This window comes from Myotis daubentonii, chromosome 18 (assembly GCF_963259705.1).
Source record: "Myotis daubentonii chromosome 18, mMyoDau2.1, whole genome shotgun sequence".
NCBI lineage: Eukaryota > Metazoa > Chordata > Mammalia > Chiroptera > Vespertilionidae > Myotis > Myotis daubentonii.
The window spans coordinates 30,554,879-30,581,994 of record NC_081857.1 but is presented as its reverse complement, the minus strand read 5'-3'; the positions used below and the strand labels follow the sequence as shown (position 1 = coordinate 30,581,994).

The window sequence follows — 27,116 nt, the reverse complement described above, 5'->3', positions numbered from 1 at the left end:
GCGGTGTCGTGTCATGGAGGCTCAGTCTCTCAGCAGCCATTGAAGGGGAAGGAACTGCGGGTGTGTGTATGTGTGTGCGCGTGTGTGCATGTGAGTGCGCGCGCGAGTGTGTGGACAAGGAGGTGCTGGCAGCCGAGTTAGAGTCCCAACTCCTTGGACTCCATTGGCCATTCTCTTCTTTCTCCCCCACACCTATCTGCTGGTGGTGGGCGTTTATATTTGCGTTTCTTTTCATTCATTTCCAAATCTTTTACAATTTGAGGGTTGGGGGCAGTGGGGAAGGCAGGGCCGGGTAACGGAGGAGAGGAGGAGCAGAGAGCAGGAGGAGGACATGGAGATGAAGACGAGGATTAACCAGGAGTTGAGGAACCGAGCCCCGGAGGAGGTGAGATGACTCAGCCCCCTCCCCTTCCCCACCAGCCAGTGTTCGGAGGATCGGGTTTCGGGGGGGCCCGGGTGGGTGCGCGGGGAGCGGTCATGAATTAACCCCAACCCCAGGAAATATTCAATTTGAAGTTTAAATCATTCATATCTTTTACTTAAAATGGCGAAGGGTGTAAGTTTCTAGGGGCGTTTTTGTGTGTGCCTGGGGGCTTAGTCCCCTTCTCCTTTCCGGCGCCCTGGCCGCGTGGGGGCGGGAAGCAGGGTGTCGCGGGCCGCTCGGCTCCCCGAGTTGCTCCTCCGGGGACAGGCGGCGTGGGCGCGACCCCGAGTCCCACTCGCCCCTCCGCAGCCATCGTCGCCCGAGAAGTTAGTCCAACTTTTCCTCGGTGCTGCCCTCTTTTTGGGGGGAGGGGCGGCCCGGCCTGGAGGCCCCCGGGCGCCCGCCGACATCGCGCCCGCGCAGCCCGGGGTCGCTCCCGAGGTCGGCGACCCCCGCCGGCGGCGCCCACTCCCCGGGCAAGCGCGCGCCGACCGCGCGGGCGGAATGTGGGTCAGCGGCCGGCGCTCCGGCCGCGGGGAAGTTTGGGGGACTCGTCGCTGTAATCGGCGGTGGGCGGGGACCCGAGGAGCAGCCTCCTTCCCCGCGGCGTTCGGCTTGTCTCGTCGTGGCGGCCGCGACTCCGAATTTGATCCCCGGAGACGGTTTCACCAAACTCAACGCCTGGGTCGTAGGGGTTTTGTGACTCAAAGATGGGTTCGGCGGAACGAAATGAGGCGCGCTCGCCGCTGTCGCCTTAAAGGGACGGGGTTGGGAGGGGCCACGCGAGGCGGGGTTGCGGTCAACTTTTGGGGGGTCGGGCGGGAGGCGTTTCCGCCTCCTTCCCGAGGGTGCCTCTCCGGCGTCACCGAGCCCATCCCGCCCCGGGCGGAGGCGGCACTGGGAGGCGACCCCGTTTTTCCGGGGGGAGTCCCCGGCCCGTGTGGGGTTTCCGTCGGCCGGAGAGGCAGGTCGCCAGAGTGGGGCCGGTGCCAGAGGGAACCTCGCGCTTCTGGTCCCGGAGGCGGGCGTCGAGAGCCGTAACTGCAAGAGTTGAGTTTGTGCCGCAGTCGGACCGAAGGGATGTCATCTCTCAGCGGTGGCCGCGGTGCTGTGCACCGGCGTGAAGATGGGCAGGGCTGTCCGGCGGCGGCGAGCACTTGTAAAAGTTTGTTTCCCGGAATTGGCAGGTGGCGGGAGGAGGAAGCGGCCGCTATTATCAGAGATAACTGGACGTTTTCCAGCACCGACTCTTTGGGGGCTGCAGGAAAAAACAAACTTAAAAAGCTGCATCCCAGAAGCACACGTTAGGAATGCGCCTTTACGGCCTGGGATGGGCAAGTGGACTTATACCCCTTCCATCCTTTTACCTATCCATCGCGGCCACCCCTCCCCCACGCGCCTACCTAGGGCCATGGAAGTAATTTCCTTTCCAGTTTTGGCGAGTGCCCGGATGTTGCTTTTTGCAGCCTCTCCTTCCTCCCCTATGGTGTAATAACGGTCGTGCGTTTGCATAGCTCTTCCCAATTTACAAAGCACCATTCCCCTTTGCTACTCACTCGACTCCTCCAGACACGCTGGGGAGGTGGACTGTGTGAGTGGCGTCCCGGGGCCATGCAGTTATTCGGGTGGAGGAACCGGTGTTCTGACACCAAACCTAGCGGCCCTCTCCGCTCTGCGGCGCTACCACGTTCTGTCTGACCCCAGGCAGGTCATTCTCACCCTCTGGGGCGCGGCTTCCTCGTCTCTAAACAGGTCATGATGCCTTCTTCTCTGCTCAGCGAAGTCATTATGGCGAAGACACTTTCAAGGAGGGAAGGTGGCACTCCTTGTTGCTAATTTGAGCGCTCAGAACACTTGGAACGTTTGGGAATGGAGAGGCAGGGTCTTCCGCCTCCCCCTTAAGATTAAGTCCGGGTAGGCCCACAGCAGAAAGTTTTGTTCTACAGCTCTGGCCTAACAGAGGACCCAGCCACCACCTGCCCCCTCCCAGGCATGGGGAGAAAGTCACAAAAATGCTGCCAAGATGGCAGGGAGAAATAAACATTTTGTCAACGATGTATCATTCTGGGTGGTATTGTTTGGCCTTGATATTAGAACAAATAACATCCAAAAGCTGGGTTGTCTCAGGAGGAGTTTTCTAACATTTCTTCATGGAGGGTAACATGGTATTTTTGAGTTTTGGTGGCATTTATCAACCAAAGATAAGGGGGATTAAACTGAAAAAAAAAAGTGAAAAAATAATTTCCTTGCTTCTCTCTACTGTTTTCAGGCAGCTCACTCGCATCCTTTCCCAGGAGCCTAGGTGTCACCTCCCTGCATAAATATATGCCCTGATGTTGAGAGTTCTTGTCAGAGTTGGAAACAAGTTTCACATGGGAACTTTCTGCAAAGGTTTTTTTTTTTTTTAGTTCATCAGTGATTTGAAGCAGGCATTAAACTTCTTAGTCCAGGTTTAAATGTAAAGGGTTAACTTACAGTGATGACTGGTTGACTGTATTTCAGTATTTTTGGAGAATGAAAAAAGGGATTGGTGGTTTTAATATTCTTTTCCAGAGTGTCTGGACCCCAGGTCTTTTGCTAAACAGACTGCAAACTGAAGAATCATTCTTGTTCTCTTACAGATGACACAGTTAGTCATTGATAATTGCCGTTGTGTCAATGGGGAAATTGAGGGCCTGAATGATACTTTTAAAAAACTAGAGTTTCTGAGTATGATTAATGTGGAACTAAGTTCACTGGCCCGGCTTCCCAACTTAAATAAACTTCGAAAGGTAAGTTGACATTAGGCATCAAAGCATTATGATTTGAATGCCAAGAGCTATTCTGTGTTTGTTTTTTTACCAAATGTAATAACTATTCTGCCTTATTTTATTTTTACTATTCTGCCTTTTAACTAAAAGGTTCTAAGTTTCTAGAGGTAAGCAAAAGGGCTATGTAGAATTTTGGAATCAGCTGTAATAATTGCTTTTATAAATTTATTTTATATATATTGATTTCAGAAAAGAAGGGAGAAGAGGGAGAGAATGATAGAAACATCAATGATGAGAGAGAATCATTGATCGTCTGCCTCCTGCACACCCTACAATGGGGGTCAAGTCTGCAACCCAGGCCTGTGCTCTGACGGGGAATTGAACCGTGACCTCCTGGTTCATAGGTCGACACTCAGCCACTGAGCCATGCCAGCTGGGGCTTGCTTTTAGAAATTTATATTTAATAATGAGTTGCTTTATGGTATGAATTTCAACTTAACATTTTCAGCTTAAAGTTTTCCTCTGAAACATAAAATCCAACTGTTAAACAATTGGAACCAAACCTACATTAGGAGACATTATACCGACAGTCCCCGGCTTATAGTGGTTTGACTTAATAACGTTTTGACTTAATGATGGTGTGAAAGCAATATGCATTAAGTAGAACTGCACCACCAGTTTTGAATTTTGATCTGTTGCTGGACTAGCAATATGGGGTATGTTACTCTCTCGTGATGCTGGGTAGTGGCAATGAGCCACCGCTCCCAGTCAGACACGAGATCATGAGGGTAAACAACTGATATCCTATAGTGTATATGTTAATTGTATTAGCTGATTTTGCCCAACTACAGGCTAATCAATGTGAGTATTCTGAGCATGTGATAGGCTAGGCATAAGTTATGATATTGCTAGGTTAGGTGTATTGAATGCATTTTTTAAAAATCCTTATGTGAGGATATTTTCCCATTGATTTTTAGAGAGAATGGAGGGAGGGAGGGGAAAGAGAGAGAGGAAGGGAGAGAGAGAAACATCTATGTGATGGAGACACATCAATTGGTTGCCTGCCGCATGTGCCCTGACCTGGGTTGGGGATTGAGCTGCAACCGAGGTAGGTGCCCTTGACTGGGAATCGAACCTGTGACCCTTTGGTCTGCAGGCTGATGCTCTAACCACTGAACAATCCGATAGGGGCATTAAATGCATTTTTGACTTGCAATATTTTCGACTTACACTGGTGGGTTTATCTGGATATAACCCATCATAAATCAAGCATCCATCCATACAGGAGTTCTAACATACTCTTTGGTGGTTGTAGGTGGAATTTGGAAATTAATTATTTGTGACAGTCTTGAAGCCAGAGAGAGTGACAAATGCTTTCTGTCAAATTGATATATTTTTAAAATCTTTGATCTATCCTAAGTCTTCACCATTCTTTGTTTTCTCCCCATGTTGAATATATAGTTGGAACTTAGTAACAATAGAATTTCTGGAGGGTTGGAAGTCCTGGCAGAGAAATGTCCTAATCTTACCCACCTCAATCTGAGTGGAAACAAAATAAAAGATCTCAGTGCACTAGAAGCTCTGGTAAGTGGAAAGGTTTGTCTCTGGGCTTGCTTTTTTGGTTGAATTTTCTGAGATTTGCATATATAGGGTATCCAAAAAAAAAAGTATACACACACTTTGAATAATTATAAAGGCAGTGTCTATTAAAACACATTTCATTTTCAAAATTGAGCTATCAGCTGTTAAAGTGTATATACATCTTTTTGGGGGTACCATATATATAACACATATGCATATATATATATAAAATATATATATTAGCAGGAACAGAAAAATATTGCTTATTTATTTAGTAGACAAATATTTTTCTTTTATTCATCAGTAGAATACAAAAATATAAATAAGGCTGGTTTGGCTTGGTGGATAGAGTGCCAGCCTGCGGACTGAAGTGTCGCGGATTCGATTCCAGTCAAGAGCACATGCCTGGGTTGTGGGCTTGATCCCCAGTAGGGGGTGTGCAGGAGGCAGCCAATCAATGATTCTCATCATTGATGTTCCTATCTCTCTCTCCCTCTCTGAAATCAATAAAAATATATATAAAAAAAGAATATAAATAAGAAGGTTAAAAGGCATACAATGAATACCATGCTGGAAGGAAAAAAGTAAAAGAAGATAGGAAGGTACAATAAAGTTTAATCAGTCACTCTCAAATGAGACACCAATATTAGAAAACTATTGAAAACATTGAAAAATTTCACATGGTTTTTAATTACTAAAAAGTAGATATATTCATAGTACTTTGAATAACAATTTTCATTGATATTACCTATCAGAATAAAAGTGAAAATTCATATATATCAGAAAATTTTATCTGCTTATTGTGAAAAATACTGATAAATATTTATACAAATATTTAAATATCAGGAGAGGTTATCCTATTGATTTCTATATTATTCTTGTGAAACTTCTGAATTTCTTATATATTATTATCTAGATCAGCGATTTTCAACCTTTTTCATCTCATGGCACACATAAAATAATTACTAAAGTTCTGCTACACACCAAAAAATATATGTTTTGCTGATCTGACCAAAAAAAAAAAGATAGCATTTTGAATGGCTTACAGAAAAAAAATAATTACCTACCCTTTTTGCTCCAAAGTGACTTTTTAAAAAATCAAGTGCCTATACAGAATTTCTGGTATCAAGAATTAACCAATCAGATACAACCTTATGTGATGTGACCAATAAGATGCAACTCTATTATATGACATACATATTTATGGTTCAAGACAGGGCATTCACACCAGATGGCTAGTGTTGTGTTGTTAATTATTTATTTTAAACCTCACCTGAGGATATTTTTCCATTGATTTTTAGAGAGAGTTGAAGAGAGAGAGAAAGACAGAGAGAAACATCAATGTGAGAGAAACACATCAATTGGTTGCCTCCTGAACAAGCCCTGACCAGGGCCCAGGCTGGGGAGGAGCCTGCAACCAAAGTATGTGCCCTTGACCAGAATCAAACCCGGGACCCTTTGGTCCACAGGCTGACACTCTTTCTTTCCACTGAGCAAAACTGGCTAGGGCGTGTTGTCATTTTTTATTTGACAATCTAAGGGAAAAAGAGTTGAGTGCCCCTGACTAGTCAGGTATTACATGTTTTAAAAATTCTTGCAGCACACTGGTTGAAAATCATTGGTCAATGGTAAGGCTTTCTTTTCCTTTTAAGTAAAACATTAAGATAATTTTTTAAACCCATGAGAAATTTATTTTATCAACTTTAAGAGTTGAATATCTGGTCTGAAAATCTCTAGTATTTTCTTAAATTCTATTCCTTTTCCTTTCTTCTTGACTTTTTTTGTTTTGTTATTTCATTATTTGCTCATTTGTTTCCTAGTATGAGGAAAGGAAAAGAAGATAAAGTAAAAATTGTTGCTCTGATTTTTAAAAAGTTTGTGAAGAGGTTGAAATTGTTGGAAGTAAGTTTGTGGATTTAAACAAAACATGTTATTATTGTTGCCTATTTGTACATAGATCCGCTCAACAAATATATTGAGTGCCTTTTTATAAGTTAGGCACTAAGCCAGGTGCTGGAGACACAGCAGTTGAACACAACCAAGTTCCTACTTCTGTGGAGTTAGCATGCCAGCGCTTCGTTAAGAGAATTGGCTGTGTTTGATATAATAACCCTTCATTATAAAATTCTAAAGATTCAAAACTCATCCTCTGATTTCAACTACATGTTTTCTGGTTCATGAATTAAAAGAAAATAACAAGATATTTTACATCTTGATTGTAAGTTTTAACTTCTTATTTTTCCAGCAAAATCTTAAAAATTTAAAAAGTCTTGACTTGTTTAACTGTGAGATCACAACCCTAGAAGATTATAGAGAGAGTATTTTTGAACTGCTGCAGCAAATCACCTACTTAGATGGATTTGATCAGGAGGATAACGAAGCACCAGACTCGGGAGCAGAGGATGATGAGGGTAATCATTCATAATACTCATAAATATGCCACAATTATAGTCTGCACGCTAACCATGCAAATTAGATTGGGCATGGATATTTAGGTGTAGGAAAAAAAAGATGTTAATAAGACAAGAAACATTTAGAAACCTATAGTCCTAGTCCTATATTCTTTGAGATTTCTGATAGCTTTGGGGGTACTTAATGATTATTATATCAGGCTCCATGAAATTTTATATATCTGTATAAGCCACCCAGTAAAAGTGGCAACTTTTATTTATTTATTTATTTGTTAATGTTAAGGTTTTTTTGCAATTTTTAAAATAGTACTTTAAAAAAATCCCATTCAAGGCTAAGCACCCGTCCGACCATTAGCTATGATGTGCAATGACCACCAGGGGGCAGATGCTCAACGCAGGAGCTGCTGAGCTGTGGTAACTTGGCAGTGGCGTTTCTCAGGTGACCCACCCTGGAACCAGAGAGGAGGGAGCTCAATTCTGGGGTGTGTCACCTGAGAACTGCCCTCTCACACTCTGGGACCTCTCAGGGGATGTCAGAGAGCCAGTTTCTGCCCAATCCCCGCAGGCCAGGCTGAGGGACCCCACCCTGCTGGACACTTAATCAATTTCCTTTCAATGTGCACAAATCTAGTTATCTATAATAGCCACTAACTAGAAACAACCCATGTTCATCAACTGATAAATAGAAAAACAAAATACAATATATATATATATATATATATATATATATCCTATCTAATAATAGACAAACATGGTAATTAACTGTACCTCTGACACGCTTTCCCATTGGCTAATCAGGGCAATATGCAAATTAACTGCCAACCAAGATGGCGGCCGGCAGCCAGGCAGCTGAAGCGAACAGGAGGCTTGCTTGCTCCAGCAATGGAGGAAGCCAAGGTTCCCCGCCTGCCGCTGCCAGCCTCTGAGCTGCACTCTAAGAAACAATGTTGCAATTATAGAAGCTAAACAAACCCCAGAAACCTGCTTTCAGCCAGCCGGGCCTCAGAGCTGGAGTTGCAACAGTGTTTCAATTATGGAAGCCAAACAAACCCAGATACCTGCTTTCAGCAGCCGAGGTCTCAGAGCTGGAGCCGAACCTCAAAGCTTAAGCTGGCTCTCAGTTCCAGTGACAGCCATAGAAGGTAAATAAATCCCAGAATAAAAAAAGAAAAAAAAAGAAAAAAAGGAGAGGTTGGGAGCTTCAGTCGCCCGCCAGACTGAAAATGGCCCTCAGCCCCTCACCCAGACTGGCCAGGCACCCCAGTGGGGACCCCCACCCTGAAGGGGGTGTGACCAGCTGCAAACAGCCATCATCCCCTCATCCAGGCTGGCCAGGCACCCAAGCGGGACCCCCACCCTGATCCGGGACACCCTTCAGGGCAAACCAGCTGGCCCCCACCGGTGCACCAGGCCTCTATCCTATATAGTAAAAGGGTAATATGCAAACTGACCCTAACAGCAGAAGGACTGGGAATGACTGGTCACTATGATACACACTGACCACCAGGGGGCAGACGCTCAATGCAGGAGCTGCCCTCTGGTGGTCAGGACGCTCTCACATGGGAGGAGCTCTGCTCAGCCACAGCCAGGCTGATGGCTGCCAGTACAGCGGTGGTGATGGGAGCCTCTCCTGCCTCCTCAGCAGCGCTAAGGATGTCTGACTGCAGTTTAGGCCTGCTCCCTGCTGGCAAATGGACATCCCCCGAGGGCTGCCGGGCTGCCAGAGGGATGTCTGATTGCCAGCTTGGGCCCAATCCCCCGGGGAGCAGGCCTAAGCCAGCAGGTGGTCATCCCCTGAGGGGTCCCAGACTGAGAGAGGGCACAGGCCGGGCTGAGGGACCTCCCCTCCCCACCAAGTGCACAAATTTTTGTGCACCGGGCCTCTAGTATACATGTATATGTATGTATGAATAATATTCAGCCATAAAAATGAATGAAGTACTGATACCAGAGTGAACCCTGAAAATCTTCTACTAAGTTAAAGAAGCTGGATACAAAGGACTACATATTGTATAACTATTTATATTGAAATGTCCAGAGTAGGCAAATTCACAGAGCTACAAAGTAGATTATTGGTTGTCAGGGCTAGGGGAGGGGAGAATGGTGAGTGCCAATGGATTTGGGGTTACTTTGGGGTTGATGGAAATGTTCTAGAATTAGACAGTGAATATATATTTTTGGGAAAATGGGTGACTAACAGATAAGATGGACAAAAAGCTGTTATTAGTAATGGTACACTTTGTTACTATTATTTGAAAAGAATTGGTGGATAAACAACGTTATAAAGTGATGGAATGATGGACAAGCAGGTTTTGAAGTGTCCACAAAGTAAAATAAACTTTAGTACATGTAATATTGTGATAAAAAGCTATATGTTGGAAATTTTCAATATTTAGAAACCCTATTTTTCAAGTAGTAAATATGGGTGTTTAAGAAATAAAATCACCCTGAGATACCTCCTACCCATTTGCTTAAGAGTTTGAAGTGATTGGGGCAAGGGTTAAAAGAATCAATATATTATCAAGAAACATTTGCCCAGCCATTTGCCTATCTCTGAAAATATTTTTAAAGATGGAGATGAAGATGATGAAGAGGAAGATGAAGCAGGTCCACCTGAAGGGTATGAGGAAGAAGAGGAGGAAGAAGAAGATGAGGAGGAAGATGAAGCAGGCTCAGAATTGGGAGAGGGAGAAGAGGAAGTGGGCCTCTCATACTTAATGAGAGAAGAAATTCAGGTGAACAGACCCTTCTTACCTGCACTGAAAATTAGTTTTTTAGGCATAGAGCTAAATACTATAAAAAGTAAGGTGTGTAGAAATCTGAGTTATTTCTAACTTGTGGGGGTGCATGTGTCTGCTTGCCTGTCATTTTTCTCCCCCACTCCCCTCAATTCATATTATATCCAGATGATCATAAACATCTATTGATTTTACCTCCTAGATACCTTTCAAATCCATTCTGGACTCAGCAGCATGGTGTGATGGAAACATTTTACAACTGTTTCTGAGTCTCAGTTTCTGCTTTTATAAAACTTAGCGATTATACCAATCTCGTAGGGTTGTTTTAAGGGTTTAACAAAATAATACCTATGAAGTATCTAGCTAGCACATTGTAGGCACTCACGAAAACTTTTCTTTACCCTAATTATTAATTGCTTATGCTTTTTTTTTTTAAACCTCTACCCAAGGACATGCTTGGGGAGAGGAAAGACGAGGGGGTGAGAGAGAGGCATTGATGGGCCGCTCTCCATTCCCTCCTGACCAAGGACCAAACCCCCAACTCAGGTATTCCACCCAACAGAATCAGACTGGCAACCTTTTGGTGCATGGGATGATGCCCAACCAACCAAGTCACTGGAGCCGGTTTCTTGCTGTGCTTTTGTTGTAGCTTTCTAAATGCTCTCCCTGAATACAGCATCACCACTAAGGTGTAGTCTTTGCAGTGCTTGCCTGTGTATTCTGAATGCAAATACTAGCCTGCTTGAAACCCTTTAATATTTCCCTGTTGCCACCAAGACACACAGGGCCCTTCATTATCTAGCCCCTGCTTCCTTCTCTGGCTTTATCTCCCTCAATACCAAAATAAATTGTCACCCGAAGCTATTTCTTGCCTTTCTGTCTGTGTATATAATGTGAGTATTCTATTAATGACTTTGTACCCATGTCTTCTGATGAATTTTCTTTTTTTGAGATAAACATAAATAGAGTAAAGCATGTAAAGTACACTGATTTTATGTACAAGCCCATGACATTTTTTTTAATCCTCACCTAAGGATATGTTTTTTCAATACTGATTTTTATAGAAAGTGGAAGGGGGGAGAGAGAGAGAGACAGAAGCACAGATGTGAGAGAGAAACATCTATTGATTGCCTCTCTTACATGCCCCGGATCCCTGCAACCTAGGTATGTGCCCTGACTGGGAATTGAACCAACAGCCTTTCGTATATGGGACAATGCTCCAGTCCACCGAGCCACACCAGCCAGGGCAAATCCACAGGATTTTACAAATGTTTATACTTGTGTAACCACCACACAAATCATGTCTTGTGAACTGTTATCTTTAAAAACTCTATTCTGGCCCAGCCTGTTTGACTCAGTGGTTGAGCGTCAAGAGATTGTGATTCAATTCCCCTTCAGGGCACACGCCCGGATTGCGGGCTCCATCCTTACACTAGGTGTGCAGGAGGTAGCCAATCGATGATGGTTCTCTCTCATCGATGTTTCTACCTCTCTATCCCTCTCCTTTCCTCTCTCTCTAAAAAATCAATGAAAGTATTTTTTGTAAAAGGCTCTACTTTATAAAAAAAACACCACACAAACTCTCAGCTCTGGAGTTGCCTCATTGAAGCTTTTTATAATTTTTAATAGACAGTCACTCCTTTCTCTGTTACCTTTGAACCTTGATTAGGCTTCTATTATTACCTGTAGTCACTTTTGGAAGGCAGCTATGCTCACCACTATACCACCAACGCCGCTATAGTCACTTTTGTAAAAACTTGTTTATTTGGCAACTTTCTGCTAGATGGTGAGATCTTTAAGGGGAGGGAGTTTCTCCTATTGTTAATTTATTGAGTTTCATTTTCATAATTTATAATTTTAAACAAGTTTTTATTATTAAAAATAATATCTTAGACTAGAAATTGTTAGTATTCTCATTTGTTTTCCTAATGACTTACATTGGTTAGATAGATGATATCACTGATTAATGGTAATTTTTCTCTGATACTCTTTTAAATATAAAACTAGTATGAGGAGAAATAGGACTCAAACTTGTTTGGGCCCTTAGTGAGTTAGGAGCTATAGCATCATGAAGAATAGGACTTTTAAGTATCTTATGTATTCATAGAGAAAGGCAACCTGTTTAATTTGAATCAGTATACAACTTGAGTATTTTTCCCCTAAGTTTTAATTTATTTAGTAAAATAATGAACTCATGTCATTTTGTATTTGGCTTTTTATTTTCTCTGTCAATCATTCTTTTTCTTTTTTTTTTTAAATATATTTTATTGATTTTTTACAGAGAGGAAGGGAGAGAGATAGAGAGTTAGAAACATCGATGAGCGAGAAACATCGATCAGCTGCCTCCAGCACATCTCCCACTGGGGATGTGCCCGCAACCCAGGTACATGCCCTTGACCGGAATCGAACCTGGGACCTTTCAGTCCGCAGGCCGACGCTCTATCCACTGAGCCAAACCGGTTTTGGCATCAATCATTCTTTTTAAATCTAGATAGTATTAAGTAATTTAAAAATGACCTTTAGTTAACTGCAAATGTTTATGTGTATCATTCCATTGAACATTGGGAAATATTAACTAAAACTGAATGGTCAAGTATAGAACAAACATCTCTAAGATAACATTAAGTCAATGGTAGTACCCAGGTAGCAGGGACTAGAAGTGTTCAATTATGATGAGATAATTTGGGTGTTTAAAATGAGGTCTTGATTTTAGAAACTAGGAGCCAGTGGAAGGGAGTGTCAGAGACTACTGAGATTTAAAGAGAAAGTAGGAGGAAATAGAAATGGTATTTGATTAGGTATTTTTTGTTTGAGTCTTTTTTAAAAAAAAAATCTCACCTTAGGATATCTTTTTTACTGATTTTAGAGAGAGAGGAAGGGAGAAATATAGAAAGAAACATCTATCAGTTGCCTCCCATATGTGCCTCAAATGGGGATTGAACCCAAAACCTAGGATGTGACCTGACTGGGAATCAAACTGAAACCTTTTGGTATACAGGATGATGTCCCAACTAACTGAGCCACCTGGCCAGGGCAGTTTGACTCTTATTTCTATTTCAGCTGCTCTTCAAAAGTAAGGAATTAATATGTATAAAGAAGGACTTTATGTAGGACTTATAATAGGCACTGTAATCATATTTTCTTTAAAACAAGTTCCAGAGAAGTAATTAGCTTTTTAAACTTGGGCTTTTCTAAATTATCAAGAGATAAATGTGATTAGTATCTTGTGTTTTTAAAATTATAAGTATCAAACTGGAAAATATGTGTCATGGCTCATTTATTCTTAAACTGAATATTTGAATTTCAAGGATGAAGAAGATGATGATGACTATGTTGAAGGGGAAGAAGAAGAAGATGATGAAGAAGAAGAAGAAGAAGAGGGTGAGTTATATTAGCCATAAAAATATTCTAAAATTAGAGGGGGAGGGTCAATATGGCGGCATAGGTAAACACAGTATTTGCCTCCTCCCACAACCACATCAAAATTACAACTAAACCACAGAACAGCCATCATTCAGAACCACCTGAAATCTTGGAAGAACAGAAGCCCTACAACTAGAGAATTAAAGAAGCCACATTGAAACTGGTATGAGGGGCAGAGGTGTGGAACGGGCTGGTCCAACACCCATGTGTGATGGTTAAAAATCAGAAGGTATATCTTGGCTGCAGAGTTCGCCCTGTGAGGAGCAAGGCTATCCCAACCCCACACCAGACTCTTCAACTCAGGGTTCCAGTGCCAAGAAGAGAAGTCCCTGTAACTTCAGGTTGTAAAAACCAGTGGGGATTGTGGCTGAGTGATGCAGAGGCTGCTGGAGTCCCAGGCAGTTCCTCTTAAAGAGCCCGCACACAGACTTACTCAGACTCACTCCCTCTGAGCTCCAGCACTGGGGCAGCAACTTGAAAGGATCCAGTAGGGGGTGTGCAGGAGGCAGCTGATCAGTGATTCTCTCTCATCATTGATATTTCTCTCTCTCTCTCTCCCTCTCCCTTCCTCTCTGAAATCAATAAATGTATATATTTTAAAAAGAACTAAATGAAATGGAAGCAAGAAAACTACCAGATACAGAGTTCAAAACAATGGTTTTAAGGATGCTCAAGGGACTTAATGAGAACTTCAAGGACATACAAAAGGAACAGTCAGAAATGAAGGATACACTAAATGAAATGAAGAATAATTTATAAGGAATCAACAGTAGAGGATGCCAAGAATCAAATCAGCGATTTGGAATATGAGCAAGCAAAAAACACCCAATCAGAAGAGCAAAAAGAAAAAAAAATCCAAAAATATAAAGATAGTGTAAGGGGCCTCTGGGACAACTTCAAGTGTACCAACATTCGTATCATAGGGGTGCCAGAAGGAGAAGAGAGGGAGCAAGAAATTGAAAACCTGTTTGAAAAAATGAAGAAAACTTCCCCTACCTGGTGAAAGAAATAGACTTGACAAGTTCAGGAAGTGCAGAGAGTCCCAAACAGGATGAACCCAAAGAGGCACACACCAAGACACTTCATAATTAAAATACCAGAGGTTAAAGACAAAGAGAATCTTAAAAACAGAAAAAGAAAAGCAGTTACCTACAAGGAGCGCCCAAACAACTGTCAGCCAATTTCTCAACAGAAACTTTGCAGGCCAGAAGTTAGTGGCAAGAAATATTCAAAGTGATAAAGAACAAGGACCTATAACCAAGACTACCTAGCAAAGCTATCATTTAGAATTGAAGGTCAGATAAAGAACTTCACAGACAAGAAAAAGGTATAGGAGTTCATCATGACCAAACCAGTATTACATGATATATTGACAGGTCTTCTTTAAAAAGAGGAAGAAGATAAAAAATGTGAACAATAAAATGGCAATGAATACATATCTATCAAAAATTGAATCTAAAAAATGAAAGTAAATGAACAAGGAATCTAATGAATAAAATAGACCCAGAGGGATGGAAGCATAGAACAGACAGATGGATGTCAGAAGGAAGAGGGGAGGGGATGGTGGGAAGAGGTTAACAAAAGAACTTATATGCATATATGCATTACCCGTGGACACAATAGGGTGGTAAAGGCCTGGGGTGGGGCAGGATCCAGGTGGAGGAGGGCAGTGTGTGTGTGTTGGCGCAGGGGGAGATAGGGGGAGACATCTATAATACTCAATGATAAAGAGTGAAAAACGAAGAAAAAGATATCCTAAAATTAGCCGAAACTGGTTTGGCTCAATGGATAGAGCGTCGGCCTGCGGACTGAAAGGTCCCAGGTTCGATTCCGGTCAAGGGCATGTACCTGGGTTGCGGGCATATCCCCAGTGGGGGATGTGCAGGAGGCAGCTGATCGATGTTTCTCTCTCATCGATGTTTCTAACTCTCTATCTCTCTCCCTTCCTCTCTGTAAAAAATCAATAAAATATATTAAAAAAAAAAAAAAGATATCCTAAAATTAAAGTTACAGCTATTCATGGACTTTAAAGATTGACTCTACAGTTCAAAATTACTACTGATCTCTTTGATTTTGGCAACATATCATAGAATTCCCTTGAAAGGTATAAAACCTCTTTTTTCTCAGGGTATTCATTAATTCCAATAAAAAAACAGCTTATAAAAAAAACCAGCTTATAACATTTATTTTAAAAGTAGGAATAAAGAGATAATGGATTTCTTTTTAAAAAATATATTTTTGTTGATTTCAGAGAGGACGGGGGAAAGGGAGAAATAGAAACATTAATGATGAGAAAAAAATCATTGGTCGGCTGCCTCCTGCACCCTGCCCACTGGGGTTCGAGCCGGAAACCTGGGCATGTGCCCTGACTGGGAATCAAACCATGACCTCCTGGTTCATAGGTTGACGCTCAACCACTGAGTCACACTGGCCAGGCAAGATAACGGATCTCTGAGTTCAGTTTATTAATTTTTTCAGGATCTTACATTTTGGAGAGGATGAAGGCTTCTCTAGAAGGGAAGAACAGTTGAACTCGATAATACCCTTTTTAGATTTGTTCTCTGGTACTCTACCTAGGCCTTTCAAAATAAATTTTAAAATTCACTAATAAGTCCATTATATCAAGCCCTTAATTTCTTTTTTTTCCCCAAATATATTTTATTGATTTTTTTACAGAGAGGAAGGGAGAGGGACAGAGAGTTAGAAACATCCATGAGAGGGAAACATCGATCAGCTGCCGCCTGCACATCTCCTACTGGGGATGTGCCCACAACCCAGGTTCATGCCCTTGACCGGAATTGGACCTGGGACCCTTCAGTCCACAGGCCGATGCTCTAGCCACTGAACCAAACTGGTCAGGGCAAGCCCTTAATTTCTTGACCTGTACTTCACGATTTGGCCACAAGGGTGCATAGCAAGCTTCCATTATTTATGGATTTCTAAGTCTATTAAGTTCTTTCAACTGAAGTTGAAAAATTCAGAGGACACTTAACCTATCATTTTTTACGCCATTAACTTTTCACTAAGATAGATCCAAACTTTGTAATTTAACAAATATTTATTTGCTAAAATTAAATATTTTATACTTTTCCTTTCACTCTTCTTTCAGAAGAAGGTCTTCGAGGGGAAAAGCGGAAACGAGATGCTGAAGATGATGGAGAAGAAGAAGATGACTAGATCATTCTAAGACCAGTTTCCCTAAATTCCTGGGTGTGCAATAGAGTGGTCACATCTTGTTTCTTTATGTATAATAGTTATCCCTACATAAGATAATGTGTAACTTTTTATAGGAAAAGTGTGGTTTTACTATTTTTGCCTTATCATTCCAAATAAGATTTACTAGTCTGTTAATGATCATATGTAGAGAAAAATTTTCATTGACCTCCTTGTGAAATTCCCTAGCAGTTTATTTAGAATCTTAATTTTTCTAATACAAGTTTACTTCTTAGTCATTTTAGCCCATAATTAAAACATGATGGCTTTTGCACAGGCATAGTATGGTGCATTTCATTCATAAGGTTTTAAAGTTATTTATCAATTAACAGAAATCACAGTCAGCTGGAGTATGAAATAAAAATAGTCTTTTGAATGATAAGTTGGTTATTTTTTTAGAGGTGACCCAGAGATCTTCATTTTGAAGGCAGTGCCTTTTTTGGCTAAGGGATTTTGGGTGCTTTTTTGTCACATGAGTAACTTGGAAAGTAGGAGCAGAATAGTAAAGGTTCTATTCAGCAACATAGTTCCTGGCTTTTGGGGAGGCTTCTGAAACCTGTAAGCCAGGTGGCTAATAAGATTTTATTTTTGAAGGAAAAATTGCTTATAGTAAGTTCAGAGACATGCAGAGGAGCCCTTTGTTCTCAAGCTGAATGAAGATCATGACATGCTAAGGGTTGGTTTTTGTTTTATTTTTAAGTGTGCATTTTTCATTTTCTTTCAACAATTCCTTTACGACCACCTACCTTTCTTGTTTCACTCTCCTCCCTCTCCTCAAAAAAAAAAAAAAAAATGGGGGGGAAACTTATGAATACCCAGGAAAACCTTTATTCTTATACCTCAATTACCTTTTCAGACCTGTCTCAGTTTTCAAAAAGCTAAGTGAAACAAACTGAGTATTTTCTGAGATATGAATATTATCTATGCAGTTTTATGCAACAGACTCTGCTTACTGGAAATCCTTCTTGGTTGACAAGATATACAGACTGTAGAAGGATGAAGAAAGAAAAGCAGATGGGCTTTTGGAAGCAGCAATAGTGTTCCTCAAAAGTCAGAATAATTTGCCTGTTGGTAATTAATGAGACATTCAAATCAAATTATAAGTTAGCTTCCCAAATGACTTAGCTACCACTCTGCAAGCATTTCTAATTTTTTCTGAGTAGAACCTTTAATTATTCTCTCTATAGTTTTAAAGCATTATCAGATTTAGCATTTGATTGGAATATATTAGGCAATGGAAAAATATTTGAAACTAAATCCATATTAAAATTAAGATTTGTTTTCAAGTGGATGTCCATTAAAAATAGAAAAATATTTGGGAAAAGTGTGAGTGTGTTTTCTTATATGGCTACTGATTATAATATGAGTAGATAAGTTCATCTCCCTTTTTGTTATGGAGGCTCCATGTTCAAGGCAATTGCTTTTTTAATCTTGGCTCTCTAAATTTTTCCCCCTTTGGTTTTGAATATTTGTAAGTGTTTTTGTTAGTGTCAGCAAATTAACTGAAGTTACACGTTCATACTGGGACACATTTAAATTACTGAGTATAGTACTGCTTTAGCTTAAACTAAAAAAGTGGCACAAAATGAACTAAAACTCTTGAGATAAGTTTAGTGGGGGGATTCGAATATCCAAATAGCTAACATTTTATTCCTTTTTAACAACTGAAATCCCTTGTTTTAGTCCCTAAGAATTCTCATCACATTGTTTGCCAGATTATATAATACTTATTTTTAAAATTAAATTTATATACTGGCTTTCTTATCAATCATTTTATTGTGCAATCAATATTATTGTTCTTTGGTTTGTAAACAACACTTAAGAGCCTCCAAATAACTTTTAAGACTTATTTAGCTTTGTGGGTGATATTTTCATGCAAATAAGGGTGGGTTTTATATTTTGTAGAAGTTTTCGGTCCTATTTTAATGCTTCTTTGTATGGCAGTGTGTATATAGTGTGTTAAACTCCTCAAAACTCAAAAATCTTTGAAGTTAATACTTTTGTGCAACTGTGTTTTGAATAAAGCCATGACAGTGTTAAAAAAAAAATGCAGTTCTTCTGAGTATTCCTTTATTGTTTCTGACTGTTCCCTGTTTTTTCTGAGACTGCTGTAATTTAAAGTTTTTGCAACTGAATTGCTTCAAATAAATTGAAGATTTGTTGTTAATGATTAGTTTCAGCGTATGATATTCACTTTTGAACACCGCCATTGGGGGCATTGAAGATCTTTTTAAAAAACTGAGCAATAGCTTGGAAGTTAAATCATTTAAACACTTGGGTGTGATATGAGGGATTACAATTTAATAATTAACTCATGATCTGCCTTCTTAATTTTTTTTTTTCCAAGAAGCAGAAAAAAATTCTGGATTTTCTTAATTTTTCTTTTGGAGTTGCAAATTGATCCAGTACTTTTTGTATTTTGATTTGAAGTAATAACTTTATTACCTACAGTTGAAGTAATTATTACTAGTAGTTAACTAAAGTTGTTATAAACCTGTTGTACATCAGAAGTTTTGTAAAATGGGTCCAAACTCTTCATTTATACTGTATGTTTATCTTTAGGACCCCTCGATAATCTAAATACAAACACATAATTCTTGCATGTTTACCTTGAGCAAATCAAACCTGAACCAAACAATGTTTTTTTCTGCTCTCTTGGTTTTCTTGTGATAAGTAGTTTTTAAAATGTTTCATTTTAGGCAACTCTGGAATGTATTTTATCAAATCAAGGTACAAGTATAATATTAGGTAATGTTTTTGTGATTGTCTTACAGTTTAATATTGAAAAGGTATATTATGCAACTCTTTCCTGAAGAGTTGGAAAATATTAAAGCATATTTTAACTACAGGAATTGTTTATTGAAATTAGTAGGGCATTTTTGTGTATGTCACATCTTTAAAACATTAAAAGCCTTTCCCCTCTTGGCTAAAGGAAATAGCAGAACTACTAAAAGTTTTTGGTGGGGGTATTAGATAATGAAGCAGTTCTGAGAGATTGTAATTCAAAACAAAACACTTTTATTGCTTATTCCTTGTTCAATATTTTAAAGAGAGGCTTTTCAAGGACATTTATTTTCCCAACTGCTGAAAATGTCCTCTCTGTTCTTCCTAGGACTGGGTGCAATCATATTCTGCAGCTGTTGCTTAATAGCATTCTGCTGCATTCCTTATTCATGTATTAATCAGCCTAAGATTTGAGAGCCTGGCTTGGGTAATTTGCCCCCAGGTAGCTACTTGTGTTACTAGTCTATTGGACAACCCTAACTTGAAGGAGAACAGGTTATACCACAAAATGGAAATTACAAAATGAGTTACTCTCCAAGAGAATCTTTAAAATGATTATGTACTAGTAAAATATTTTTATTTCATACAAATCTAACCACTTTTTTTGGGTGATAAGACCCTGAAGCAGATTTTACCCTATAATCAATTCTGATTAAGAGGAAGTGAAGCAAGTTTGACGTTTTAAATTTTGTGAATGTTTACTCATTTACATTTTTGTTAAGGCATCATTTAGACCTGGTCACTTATGCAATGGACACATCCATATTACTGGTCAATACTGGACACGAGCCACTAAATACTAGTAGGCACACAACACTGGTGAAAACAACCTATTTTAGCTCTTCAAGAAGTTACTTTCAGCCCTAGCCGGTTTGGCTCAGTGGATAGAGCATTAGCCTGAGGACTGAAGGGTCCCAAGGTCGATTCAGGTCAAGGGCACATGCTCAGATTGCCGGTTCCATCCCCAGTAGGGGGCATGCAGGAGGCTGCAGATGAATGATTCTCTTTCATCAATGTTTCTATCTCTCCCTCTCTGAAATCAAAAAATATATTTAAAAAAGAGAAAGAACAACAAAAAAGAAGTTACTTTGACACTGTAAATGCTTCCCTATACCTCTGATTATCCTATTAAATACTCAGACTGCACCATCTTGTAGGAGGCCATGCATGATCTATGCCCTCCACTTTATTATTTTTGTTGTTGTTAATCCTCACCGGAGGGTATTTTTCCATTGATTTTTAGGAAAAGTGGAAGAGAAAGGGAAAGACAGAAACATCAACGTGAGATGTGAGAGAAACACATCAATTGGTTGCCTCCTGCAGGAGCCCTGACCAGGGCCCAGGCTGGGGGAGAACCTGCAACCAAGGTACGTGCCCTTGGCGGGAGAACCAGGACTCTTTGGTCTGCAGGCCCAGCTCCATCCGCTGAGCCAAACAGGCTAGGACTGTGGCCTGCACTTTAGCTGTGACTTTCCTTGAATAGTCCAAAGCCCCAGAATTAACTCATAAAGGCCCTAATAGGTTTCTCCACTTGGAGGCATTTTCTCCTGGAGTCCCGTCCTTTTGGCACGGAGACGCCAACAACAGGCTCCGTGGAACCCAGTGTTACTTATATAGACACGGTAGCTGTGACTGACTGAGGAATGCTGGGATTGGCGGAAGAAGCGGTAAGTGTAATGGAAGGAACTGCAGTGGAAGCAGCTAAACTTAACCAATGGCAGCTGCACCTGCGGAAACTGGCGCCTGCCAGGGAAGCCGCAATTACCACCGCAGTGCAACTCCGGCAGGGAAACATCCACTGTTAGCCGTGCACACACGCCCCCTGGTTTTCTGAGAACATTCTGAGTTAAGAATGAACTCCTACCTGCCATGTTGAGGATTTATATTTGTAGGAAATAAGGGAAATCTTTCTGAATAGGATTCCAGGTCAAGAAGCTTATTTATTTATTTTGTACCAAGCTATCTACAGTATAATGGGATATGTGGAGCTAAATTTCCTTTTTTTTTTTAAATTTAAAAACTGTATTTTTATTGATTTTAGAGAGGAAGGGAGAGGGATAGAGAGATAGAAACATCAATGATGAGAGAGAATCATGGATGGGCTGCCTCCTGCACGCCCCCTACAGGGAATCAAGCCCGCAACCTCGGGCATGTGCCCTTGGCCAGAATCGAACCTGGGACCCTTCAGTCCGCAGGCCGACACTCATATCCACTGAGCCAGACTGGCTAGGGCTAAATTCCCTTTTTTATTGTTTTGACATATTTGGCATTTTATCCTTTTGCACGATTGTTTGCTTCCCCACTGCCAAGGTTCCTAGGCTGTAGCTTTGGTGTGTGGATCAGAACTCTAGAATTAAGCCTCATCTGATTTGCTTTTACCCCATTTCCTTTTCATGTCAATCACTCCAGCCTTGAGATCGAGTTTCTCCAAGTCCTTTCATTCTGCCGTACTCCTCTGGGGCGGACCCACCCCACCATGCAGGTAAGGCATCACTACTTCAGATTCTTTTTTTTTTTTTAATTGCTTTTAGAGAGAGAGGGAGAGAAAGAAACATCAATGATGAGAGAGAATCATTGATCTGCTGCCTCCTGCACGCCCCTACTGGGTGGGGATTGAGCCCGCAACCCGGGCCTGGGCACTTGACCAGAACCGAACCCGGGACCCTTCAGTCCACAGGCCTCGGCTCTACCCACTGAGCCAAACCGGCTGGGGCACTACAGATTCTTGACAGAAGGCTTGAATAAACAGATGGGGAGAGTTTATTTAAGTGCTCAAATGCTTTTAGATGCTTATATTGGAATAAAGTGCTCTTCTGGAATGCGTGTTTTGAGGTAAATTATGTGTCCTACTACTATGGGACACTTGCCTCTCTAAATTTTTACCTTAATTTCCCCAAGCCCTCAACCCTTGAGATATGAAGCAGTTCCCCCCCCGCCCCCCCCCCCTTTTAAGGGTACTATTTTTACAACAGGGGTGCCCTACAGATTCTGGAGTCTCAAGCAGTAGGAACAGGATTTGATCGCTTCGCGGGGAGAGCCACAGAACTTCAAATTGGGGCAGTGGCACTCTAGCTATGGAGGAAAAGCACCACTTTAGCTTGTGCCCCTCATTTAAAAAAAAAAAATTGTGACCTAGGACACATTTTCAGCTTCTCAGAGACTGTTTACTCACTCCGCCATCTTGACCGGAAGTCCCCTCAGGTGCCCTAATTTCACTCAGTGGGAAAAAAGTCTGCCAAACCAGAATCCTGGCTTCAAGAGCAGAGACGAGAAGCAGGGAGACTAAACAGTGGTCAGGCCTGCGGACAAACCCAGGCGGACCGAACTGCTCTGCACCGACGCTCTCCGAACCGCCGCGGCTCGGGCCGGAAAAGCGGCAACGCTGGTCACGTGCTCCCGCCCCACCCTCGCGGCCCGGGATCCCCGAGGCCGGCGCGCGCCCGCCACGCTCCCTCCGCGAGTTGCGCATGCGCACCGAGGGTAGCCGTCTCCCCCCGGACGTCAGGCGCCTGAGGTCGGCGGAAGGTGTCGGTGTCTTCCCTCCGCTTCCCTCTTCCTCTTTCCAGCTACTGCACATTCAGACTCGCCTGTCAGGGCCTTGGAACCTTCCTTTTCTTCATGCAGCCGTCGCTTATGATTTAGTTTCTGTTTTATTTTTTAATTCCAAATATTGAATTATTCTTATTTCCACATTCATGAATACCATTCAGTTTAGCGACTGTGAGCGGCAGTGTGCACGTACCTTTTCAAGGTCAGGGGGAAAGGTCATTGGCTTGAGGCCACTTTGCTTCCCAACCTCTTGTTTGTCCGGGTTTTGGTTCCGGATGGCACTTGGGTGCCCTTTGCGGCTGGTCCGAAGCCTGCTATTCCTTGTCGTTTCTATCCCCTGTCGTAAAGCCAGAATGGCTGGATCGGTCTGAGTCTCAATCGTTAGGCAAGTCGGTATCCAAGGACGAATCAGTTGTGGGAAGTACATAGAGCGACCAAGCGAGAGGGAGACCATTGGAGAAGGACATGCAGCCCACATGTAAAATGATAAAGAACTTGAACGTGTAGGATCTTTTTCTTCGCTGGAAGGAAAGAATGGTTTCATGGCAGGAATTTTGTAGAGGTCAGCTTGCAGACTTAGGATTTTTTTCTTCTTTTCGTTAGGGCAACTGAATTGTAGTTTGGTAGAAGTGCCTCACATTATTGAAGCAGAACTGTCATCAAATTACACTTTCTATTGAAATCAGTAAGTCACCTTTTAGAGAATATTTGCTTCAGTTTGTCTTGTGCACCAGAAAGGTTTCTTTGGAGCTATGGAAGGTGGAGAAGACAACTAAATTCTTGTTTTTAAACAATTTTTAGAAAAATATTAAAGTATGGGTTGATGATTCTATTGAATTAGCAACTGTAAATATTTAACTTCAGTAAAACTAATGTTAATAGTTTCTCAGGCATTTTCAATGTCTTTTACAAAACAGCCACAGAATTGGGTAAAACCAAGGCCATTTACTTGATTTAAAATGAGAAATGAGAACATATCTGTATTTTGAGAAGCCAAGATTTTCTGTTGGATAACATCATTTTTCAGAAAAGGATTTTCCTTTGAACAGAGTAAACATGACCCTACCCTGATCCACAGTAAGGTATACTTTTTTCTTCTTCTTCTTATGTTGAGGAATTGTGTCTCAGTGCTATTTTGATGCTGCCACAATATTAAAAAACTAATTATTAGCAGGAGAAGTTGATAGTGAGTTTGTTTTTTACAACCCTTGGGACATAGAAGCTACCTGCTGAGGAAGTGGTTATTGCCATCTGGTGTATGTGGTGAGGCCAAAGCATTATACTGATCTTATGATAAACCTCCTTTTTTGTATAATCTATTTTCCCTTTAACCACTCTGCTGTGTCAGCCTTGAGGTTGCTGTTGGAGTTCAGGGACAAATAAGAGGATATATAATGTAGGCCACTGTATAGTGATGAAATATCAATTCCGCAATCTGTTTCTGAGGCTCTGTCCTTCATAAAATACAGTGTGCTGTATGGTTATGAGCTTTCACTTAATAAGATAAGTTATTTTTCATTATTTTTAGTTCACACAACTGAAAATTACTTTCTTATAGGTTTTTCTGTGATCAATCTTTACAAGTTGTTTGTAAGGAACAGATGAAGAAGGAAACAATGGAGAGGTTATGTACAAATCCTTTTTAAAGTAAGGAGGCCTATAGCTACTGGTCAAAGCCATAAATGGTGGAAGAACATACATTTAATAGACTTCCTAATATTTTTGCTCAAGGCACCCAAGTGCTAGGAAAACAAAGATGAATAATACTCAACTCAATACTCAACTCAATATAATAGTTTAAAGGGAGGTTGTATATTTACATTGACTGCAGTATTGTTCAATATACTAGATCAGTGATCTCCAATAGAAATATAATACTATCCATAAATATGAGCTACAGAAGTAATTTAAAAATTTCCAGTAGCCATACTGAGACAAGTAAAAAGAAACAGGTAAAATCAATTTCAATGCTATATTTTATTTAAACCAGTATATCCAAAATGTTTATAATTTCAACATGTAATCAATATAACATTATTACTGAGATATTTGCCATTTGCTTTTTCATACAAAGTCTTCAAAATCTGGGGTGGATATACAGCACATCTCAATTCAGATTAGCCACATTTCCAGTACTTATGTGGTCTAGAATATCTCTTGATGAGAAAAAGGTAAATAGGAGGGCAAGTTACTAATCAGAAGGCTCTCTGGTGAGCATAGAATCAGAATACCGGATGCTAAATGGTCTTGAAGGATATTTTATTGGCCACACAAAAATGATGACCCTACCCTGATCCACAATAGGATATACCTTTTAAAAAAATGTTCTTATTGATTTTTTTTTTCTAGAAAGATAGGAACGGGGTGGGGTTGGGGGGAGATAGAAACATCCATTGGCTGCCTCTTGCATGTGTCATGTTCACTATATATCTCTTGACATGCTAGAGTAGCTCCTCATTGTTGTGTATTAGCCTCCAGGTTTTAATCCTGGGACATATTATTTGCTTAAAGGCACTGAGAATTGTGCTCTGACAGCGAATTGAACCTGTGACCTTTCAGTGCACAGGACCACACTAAACCAACTGAGCTATACCGGCCAGGGCTAGGTTTTAGTATATGTTGTATTTAGCATGTCTTGTCTCAGAGGCACTAGACTAATACTACCAAATTTTTCTTTTGATTCTGTGTAAACCACTGTTTTCTACTAGCGTACTTGGATCTCTTGATATAGGTGGTATCTTCTGAGCTTCTTCATGGTAAAGGTAGTCTTCTCTTTGTAATAAGTATTTGCTTGACCACATTCCTCATAAAACTTTCAGTTTGTTTGTTTCTATCTATGAGTTCATAGTTCTCTATTTTAGTCAATGAGTTAGTATATCCTTATTTAGGTGTTCAAACTGTTCTCAGATTTTCTTATTGGAATTGCTTCAAACTAAGCTCCTGTGTTCATTCAACATGCCCCTATCTTTCTTTCAGCACTTGCTTACTTTCTGGAACACCAAGATGTCCCTGCTTATCTTGTCCTTTCCTGCGCCAGCCCTGGAATCAGCCATTTCTCCAAGGAGCCCTTGAGAATGGGTGCTAGGTGTGCTATTGGAGTGTTGCTCCTCCCAGACCTTCTCAATGAACAGAGAATACAGGGTGGGGCAAAAGTAGGTTTATAGTTGTTCGTATGGAAAAAGACATGCAGGTTATGATTATTACAATAGCTTTATTAACTCTGTGGTTCATGTACTCACAACTGTAGACCTATTTTTGCCCCCTACCCTGTTTCTGTGTGTGTATACACATTTTCATAGACAGATATACAAACAATATACACATATATTTGTTCATATTGGAAATCTGGGATGGGTTTTAGGCTACTAAAATCAAGGTGACATCAGGGCTGTGTTCATTCTGGAGGCTCTAGTGGAGAATTCATTCCTTGCCTTTTCAGCTGCTAGAAGCCGACTAGTTTTTTTTTAAACTATAGTCCGGCCCTCCAACGGTCTGAGGGACAGTGAACTGACCCCCCGTTTAAAAAGTTTGAGGACCCCTGTGCTAGACACTGCCCACATTCCTGACCTTATATCCCCAAGTAAGGTAACATTTTCACAGGGTCTGGGGATTGGACACGGACTTCCGGGGCGGGGTGGAGCGAGTAATCTGCCTACAGTTCCTTTAAATCAAAACCTAAAGAAACATTTTCCTTTGCTGAGGTGTTTAAAGTGCTATGAAATTAGCAATGCATACATAAACTAATTTCTGGAATAATCTGCTTTTTAAAAGAATATTTTTTTATTGATTTCAGAGAGGAAGGGAGAGGGAGAGAGAGAAAAACATCAATGATGAGAGAGAATCATTGACCGGCTGCCTCCTGCAGGCCTCACACTAGGGATTGAGCCCCGCAACCTGGGCATGTGCCCTTGACCGGAATCGAACCCGGGACCCTTCAGTTCGCAAGCTGACACTCTATCCACTGAGCCAAACCAGCTAGAGTTCCTTTTTTTTTTTTTTTTTTGGTAAGTGAGTTTGTATTAGGAAAGGAAGTTGTCAACCAAAACAGCAGCAAATGAAGAGTGATTAAGGAAACTCCCTGTTGTCACAGCAACACAAGACTTCCACCATGTGTGACACAGGAGGCATTTCAAGTTGTGACCCGCAGCCCAGAATTATCAAATACTTTCCCATTCAATCTAATACATCCAGGTTCCTGCCAAAAAGGAATACAGTAAGAACATGGAAACTTGTTCACCGGAAG

At 41.1% G+C, this 27,116-nt stretch overlaps 1 protein-coding gene across 7 annotated transcripts; it reads left to right on the top strand.

Moving 5' to 3' along the window:
• Window positions 1–18,586, top strand: ANP32E (acidic nuclear phosphoprotein 32 family member E). 7 transcript variants are annotated; one of them, XM_059673693.1, is made up of 7 exons: window positions 12–385; window positions 3,046–3,195; window positions 4,636–4,758; window positions 7,001–7,166; window positions 9,738–9,901; window positions 13,213–13,285; window positions 16,440–18,586. In XM_059673693.1, exons 1-7 carry the CDS (start codon window positions 332–334, stop codon window positions 16,502–16,504), a joined length of 795 nt encoding a protein of 264 aa, XP_059529676.1. In that variant the 5' UTR covers window positions 12–331; the 3' UTR covers window positions 16,505–18,586. The 7 variants fall into 7 exon arrangements, with proteins under 7 accessions (XP_059529681.1, XP_059529679.1, XP_059529678.1 ...); XM_059673692.1 differs by having other exon boundaries at window positions 16,437–18,586; XM_059673694.1 differs by lacking the exon at window positions 12–385 and adding an exon at window positions 1,461–1,589 and having other exon boundaries at window positions 16,437–18,586.
• The last annotated feature ends 8,530 nt before the right edge of the window (window positions 18,587–27,116 follow it).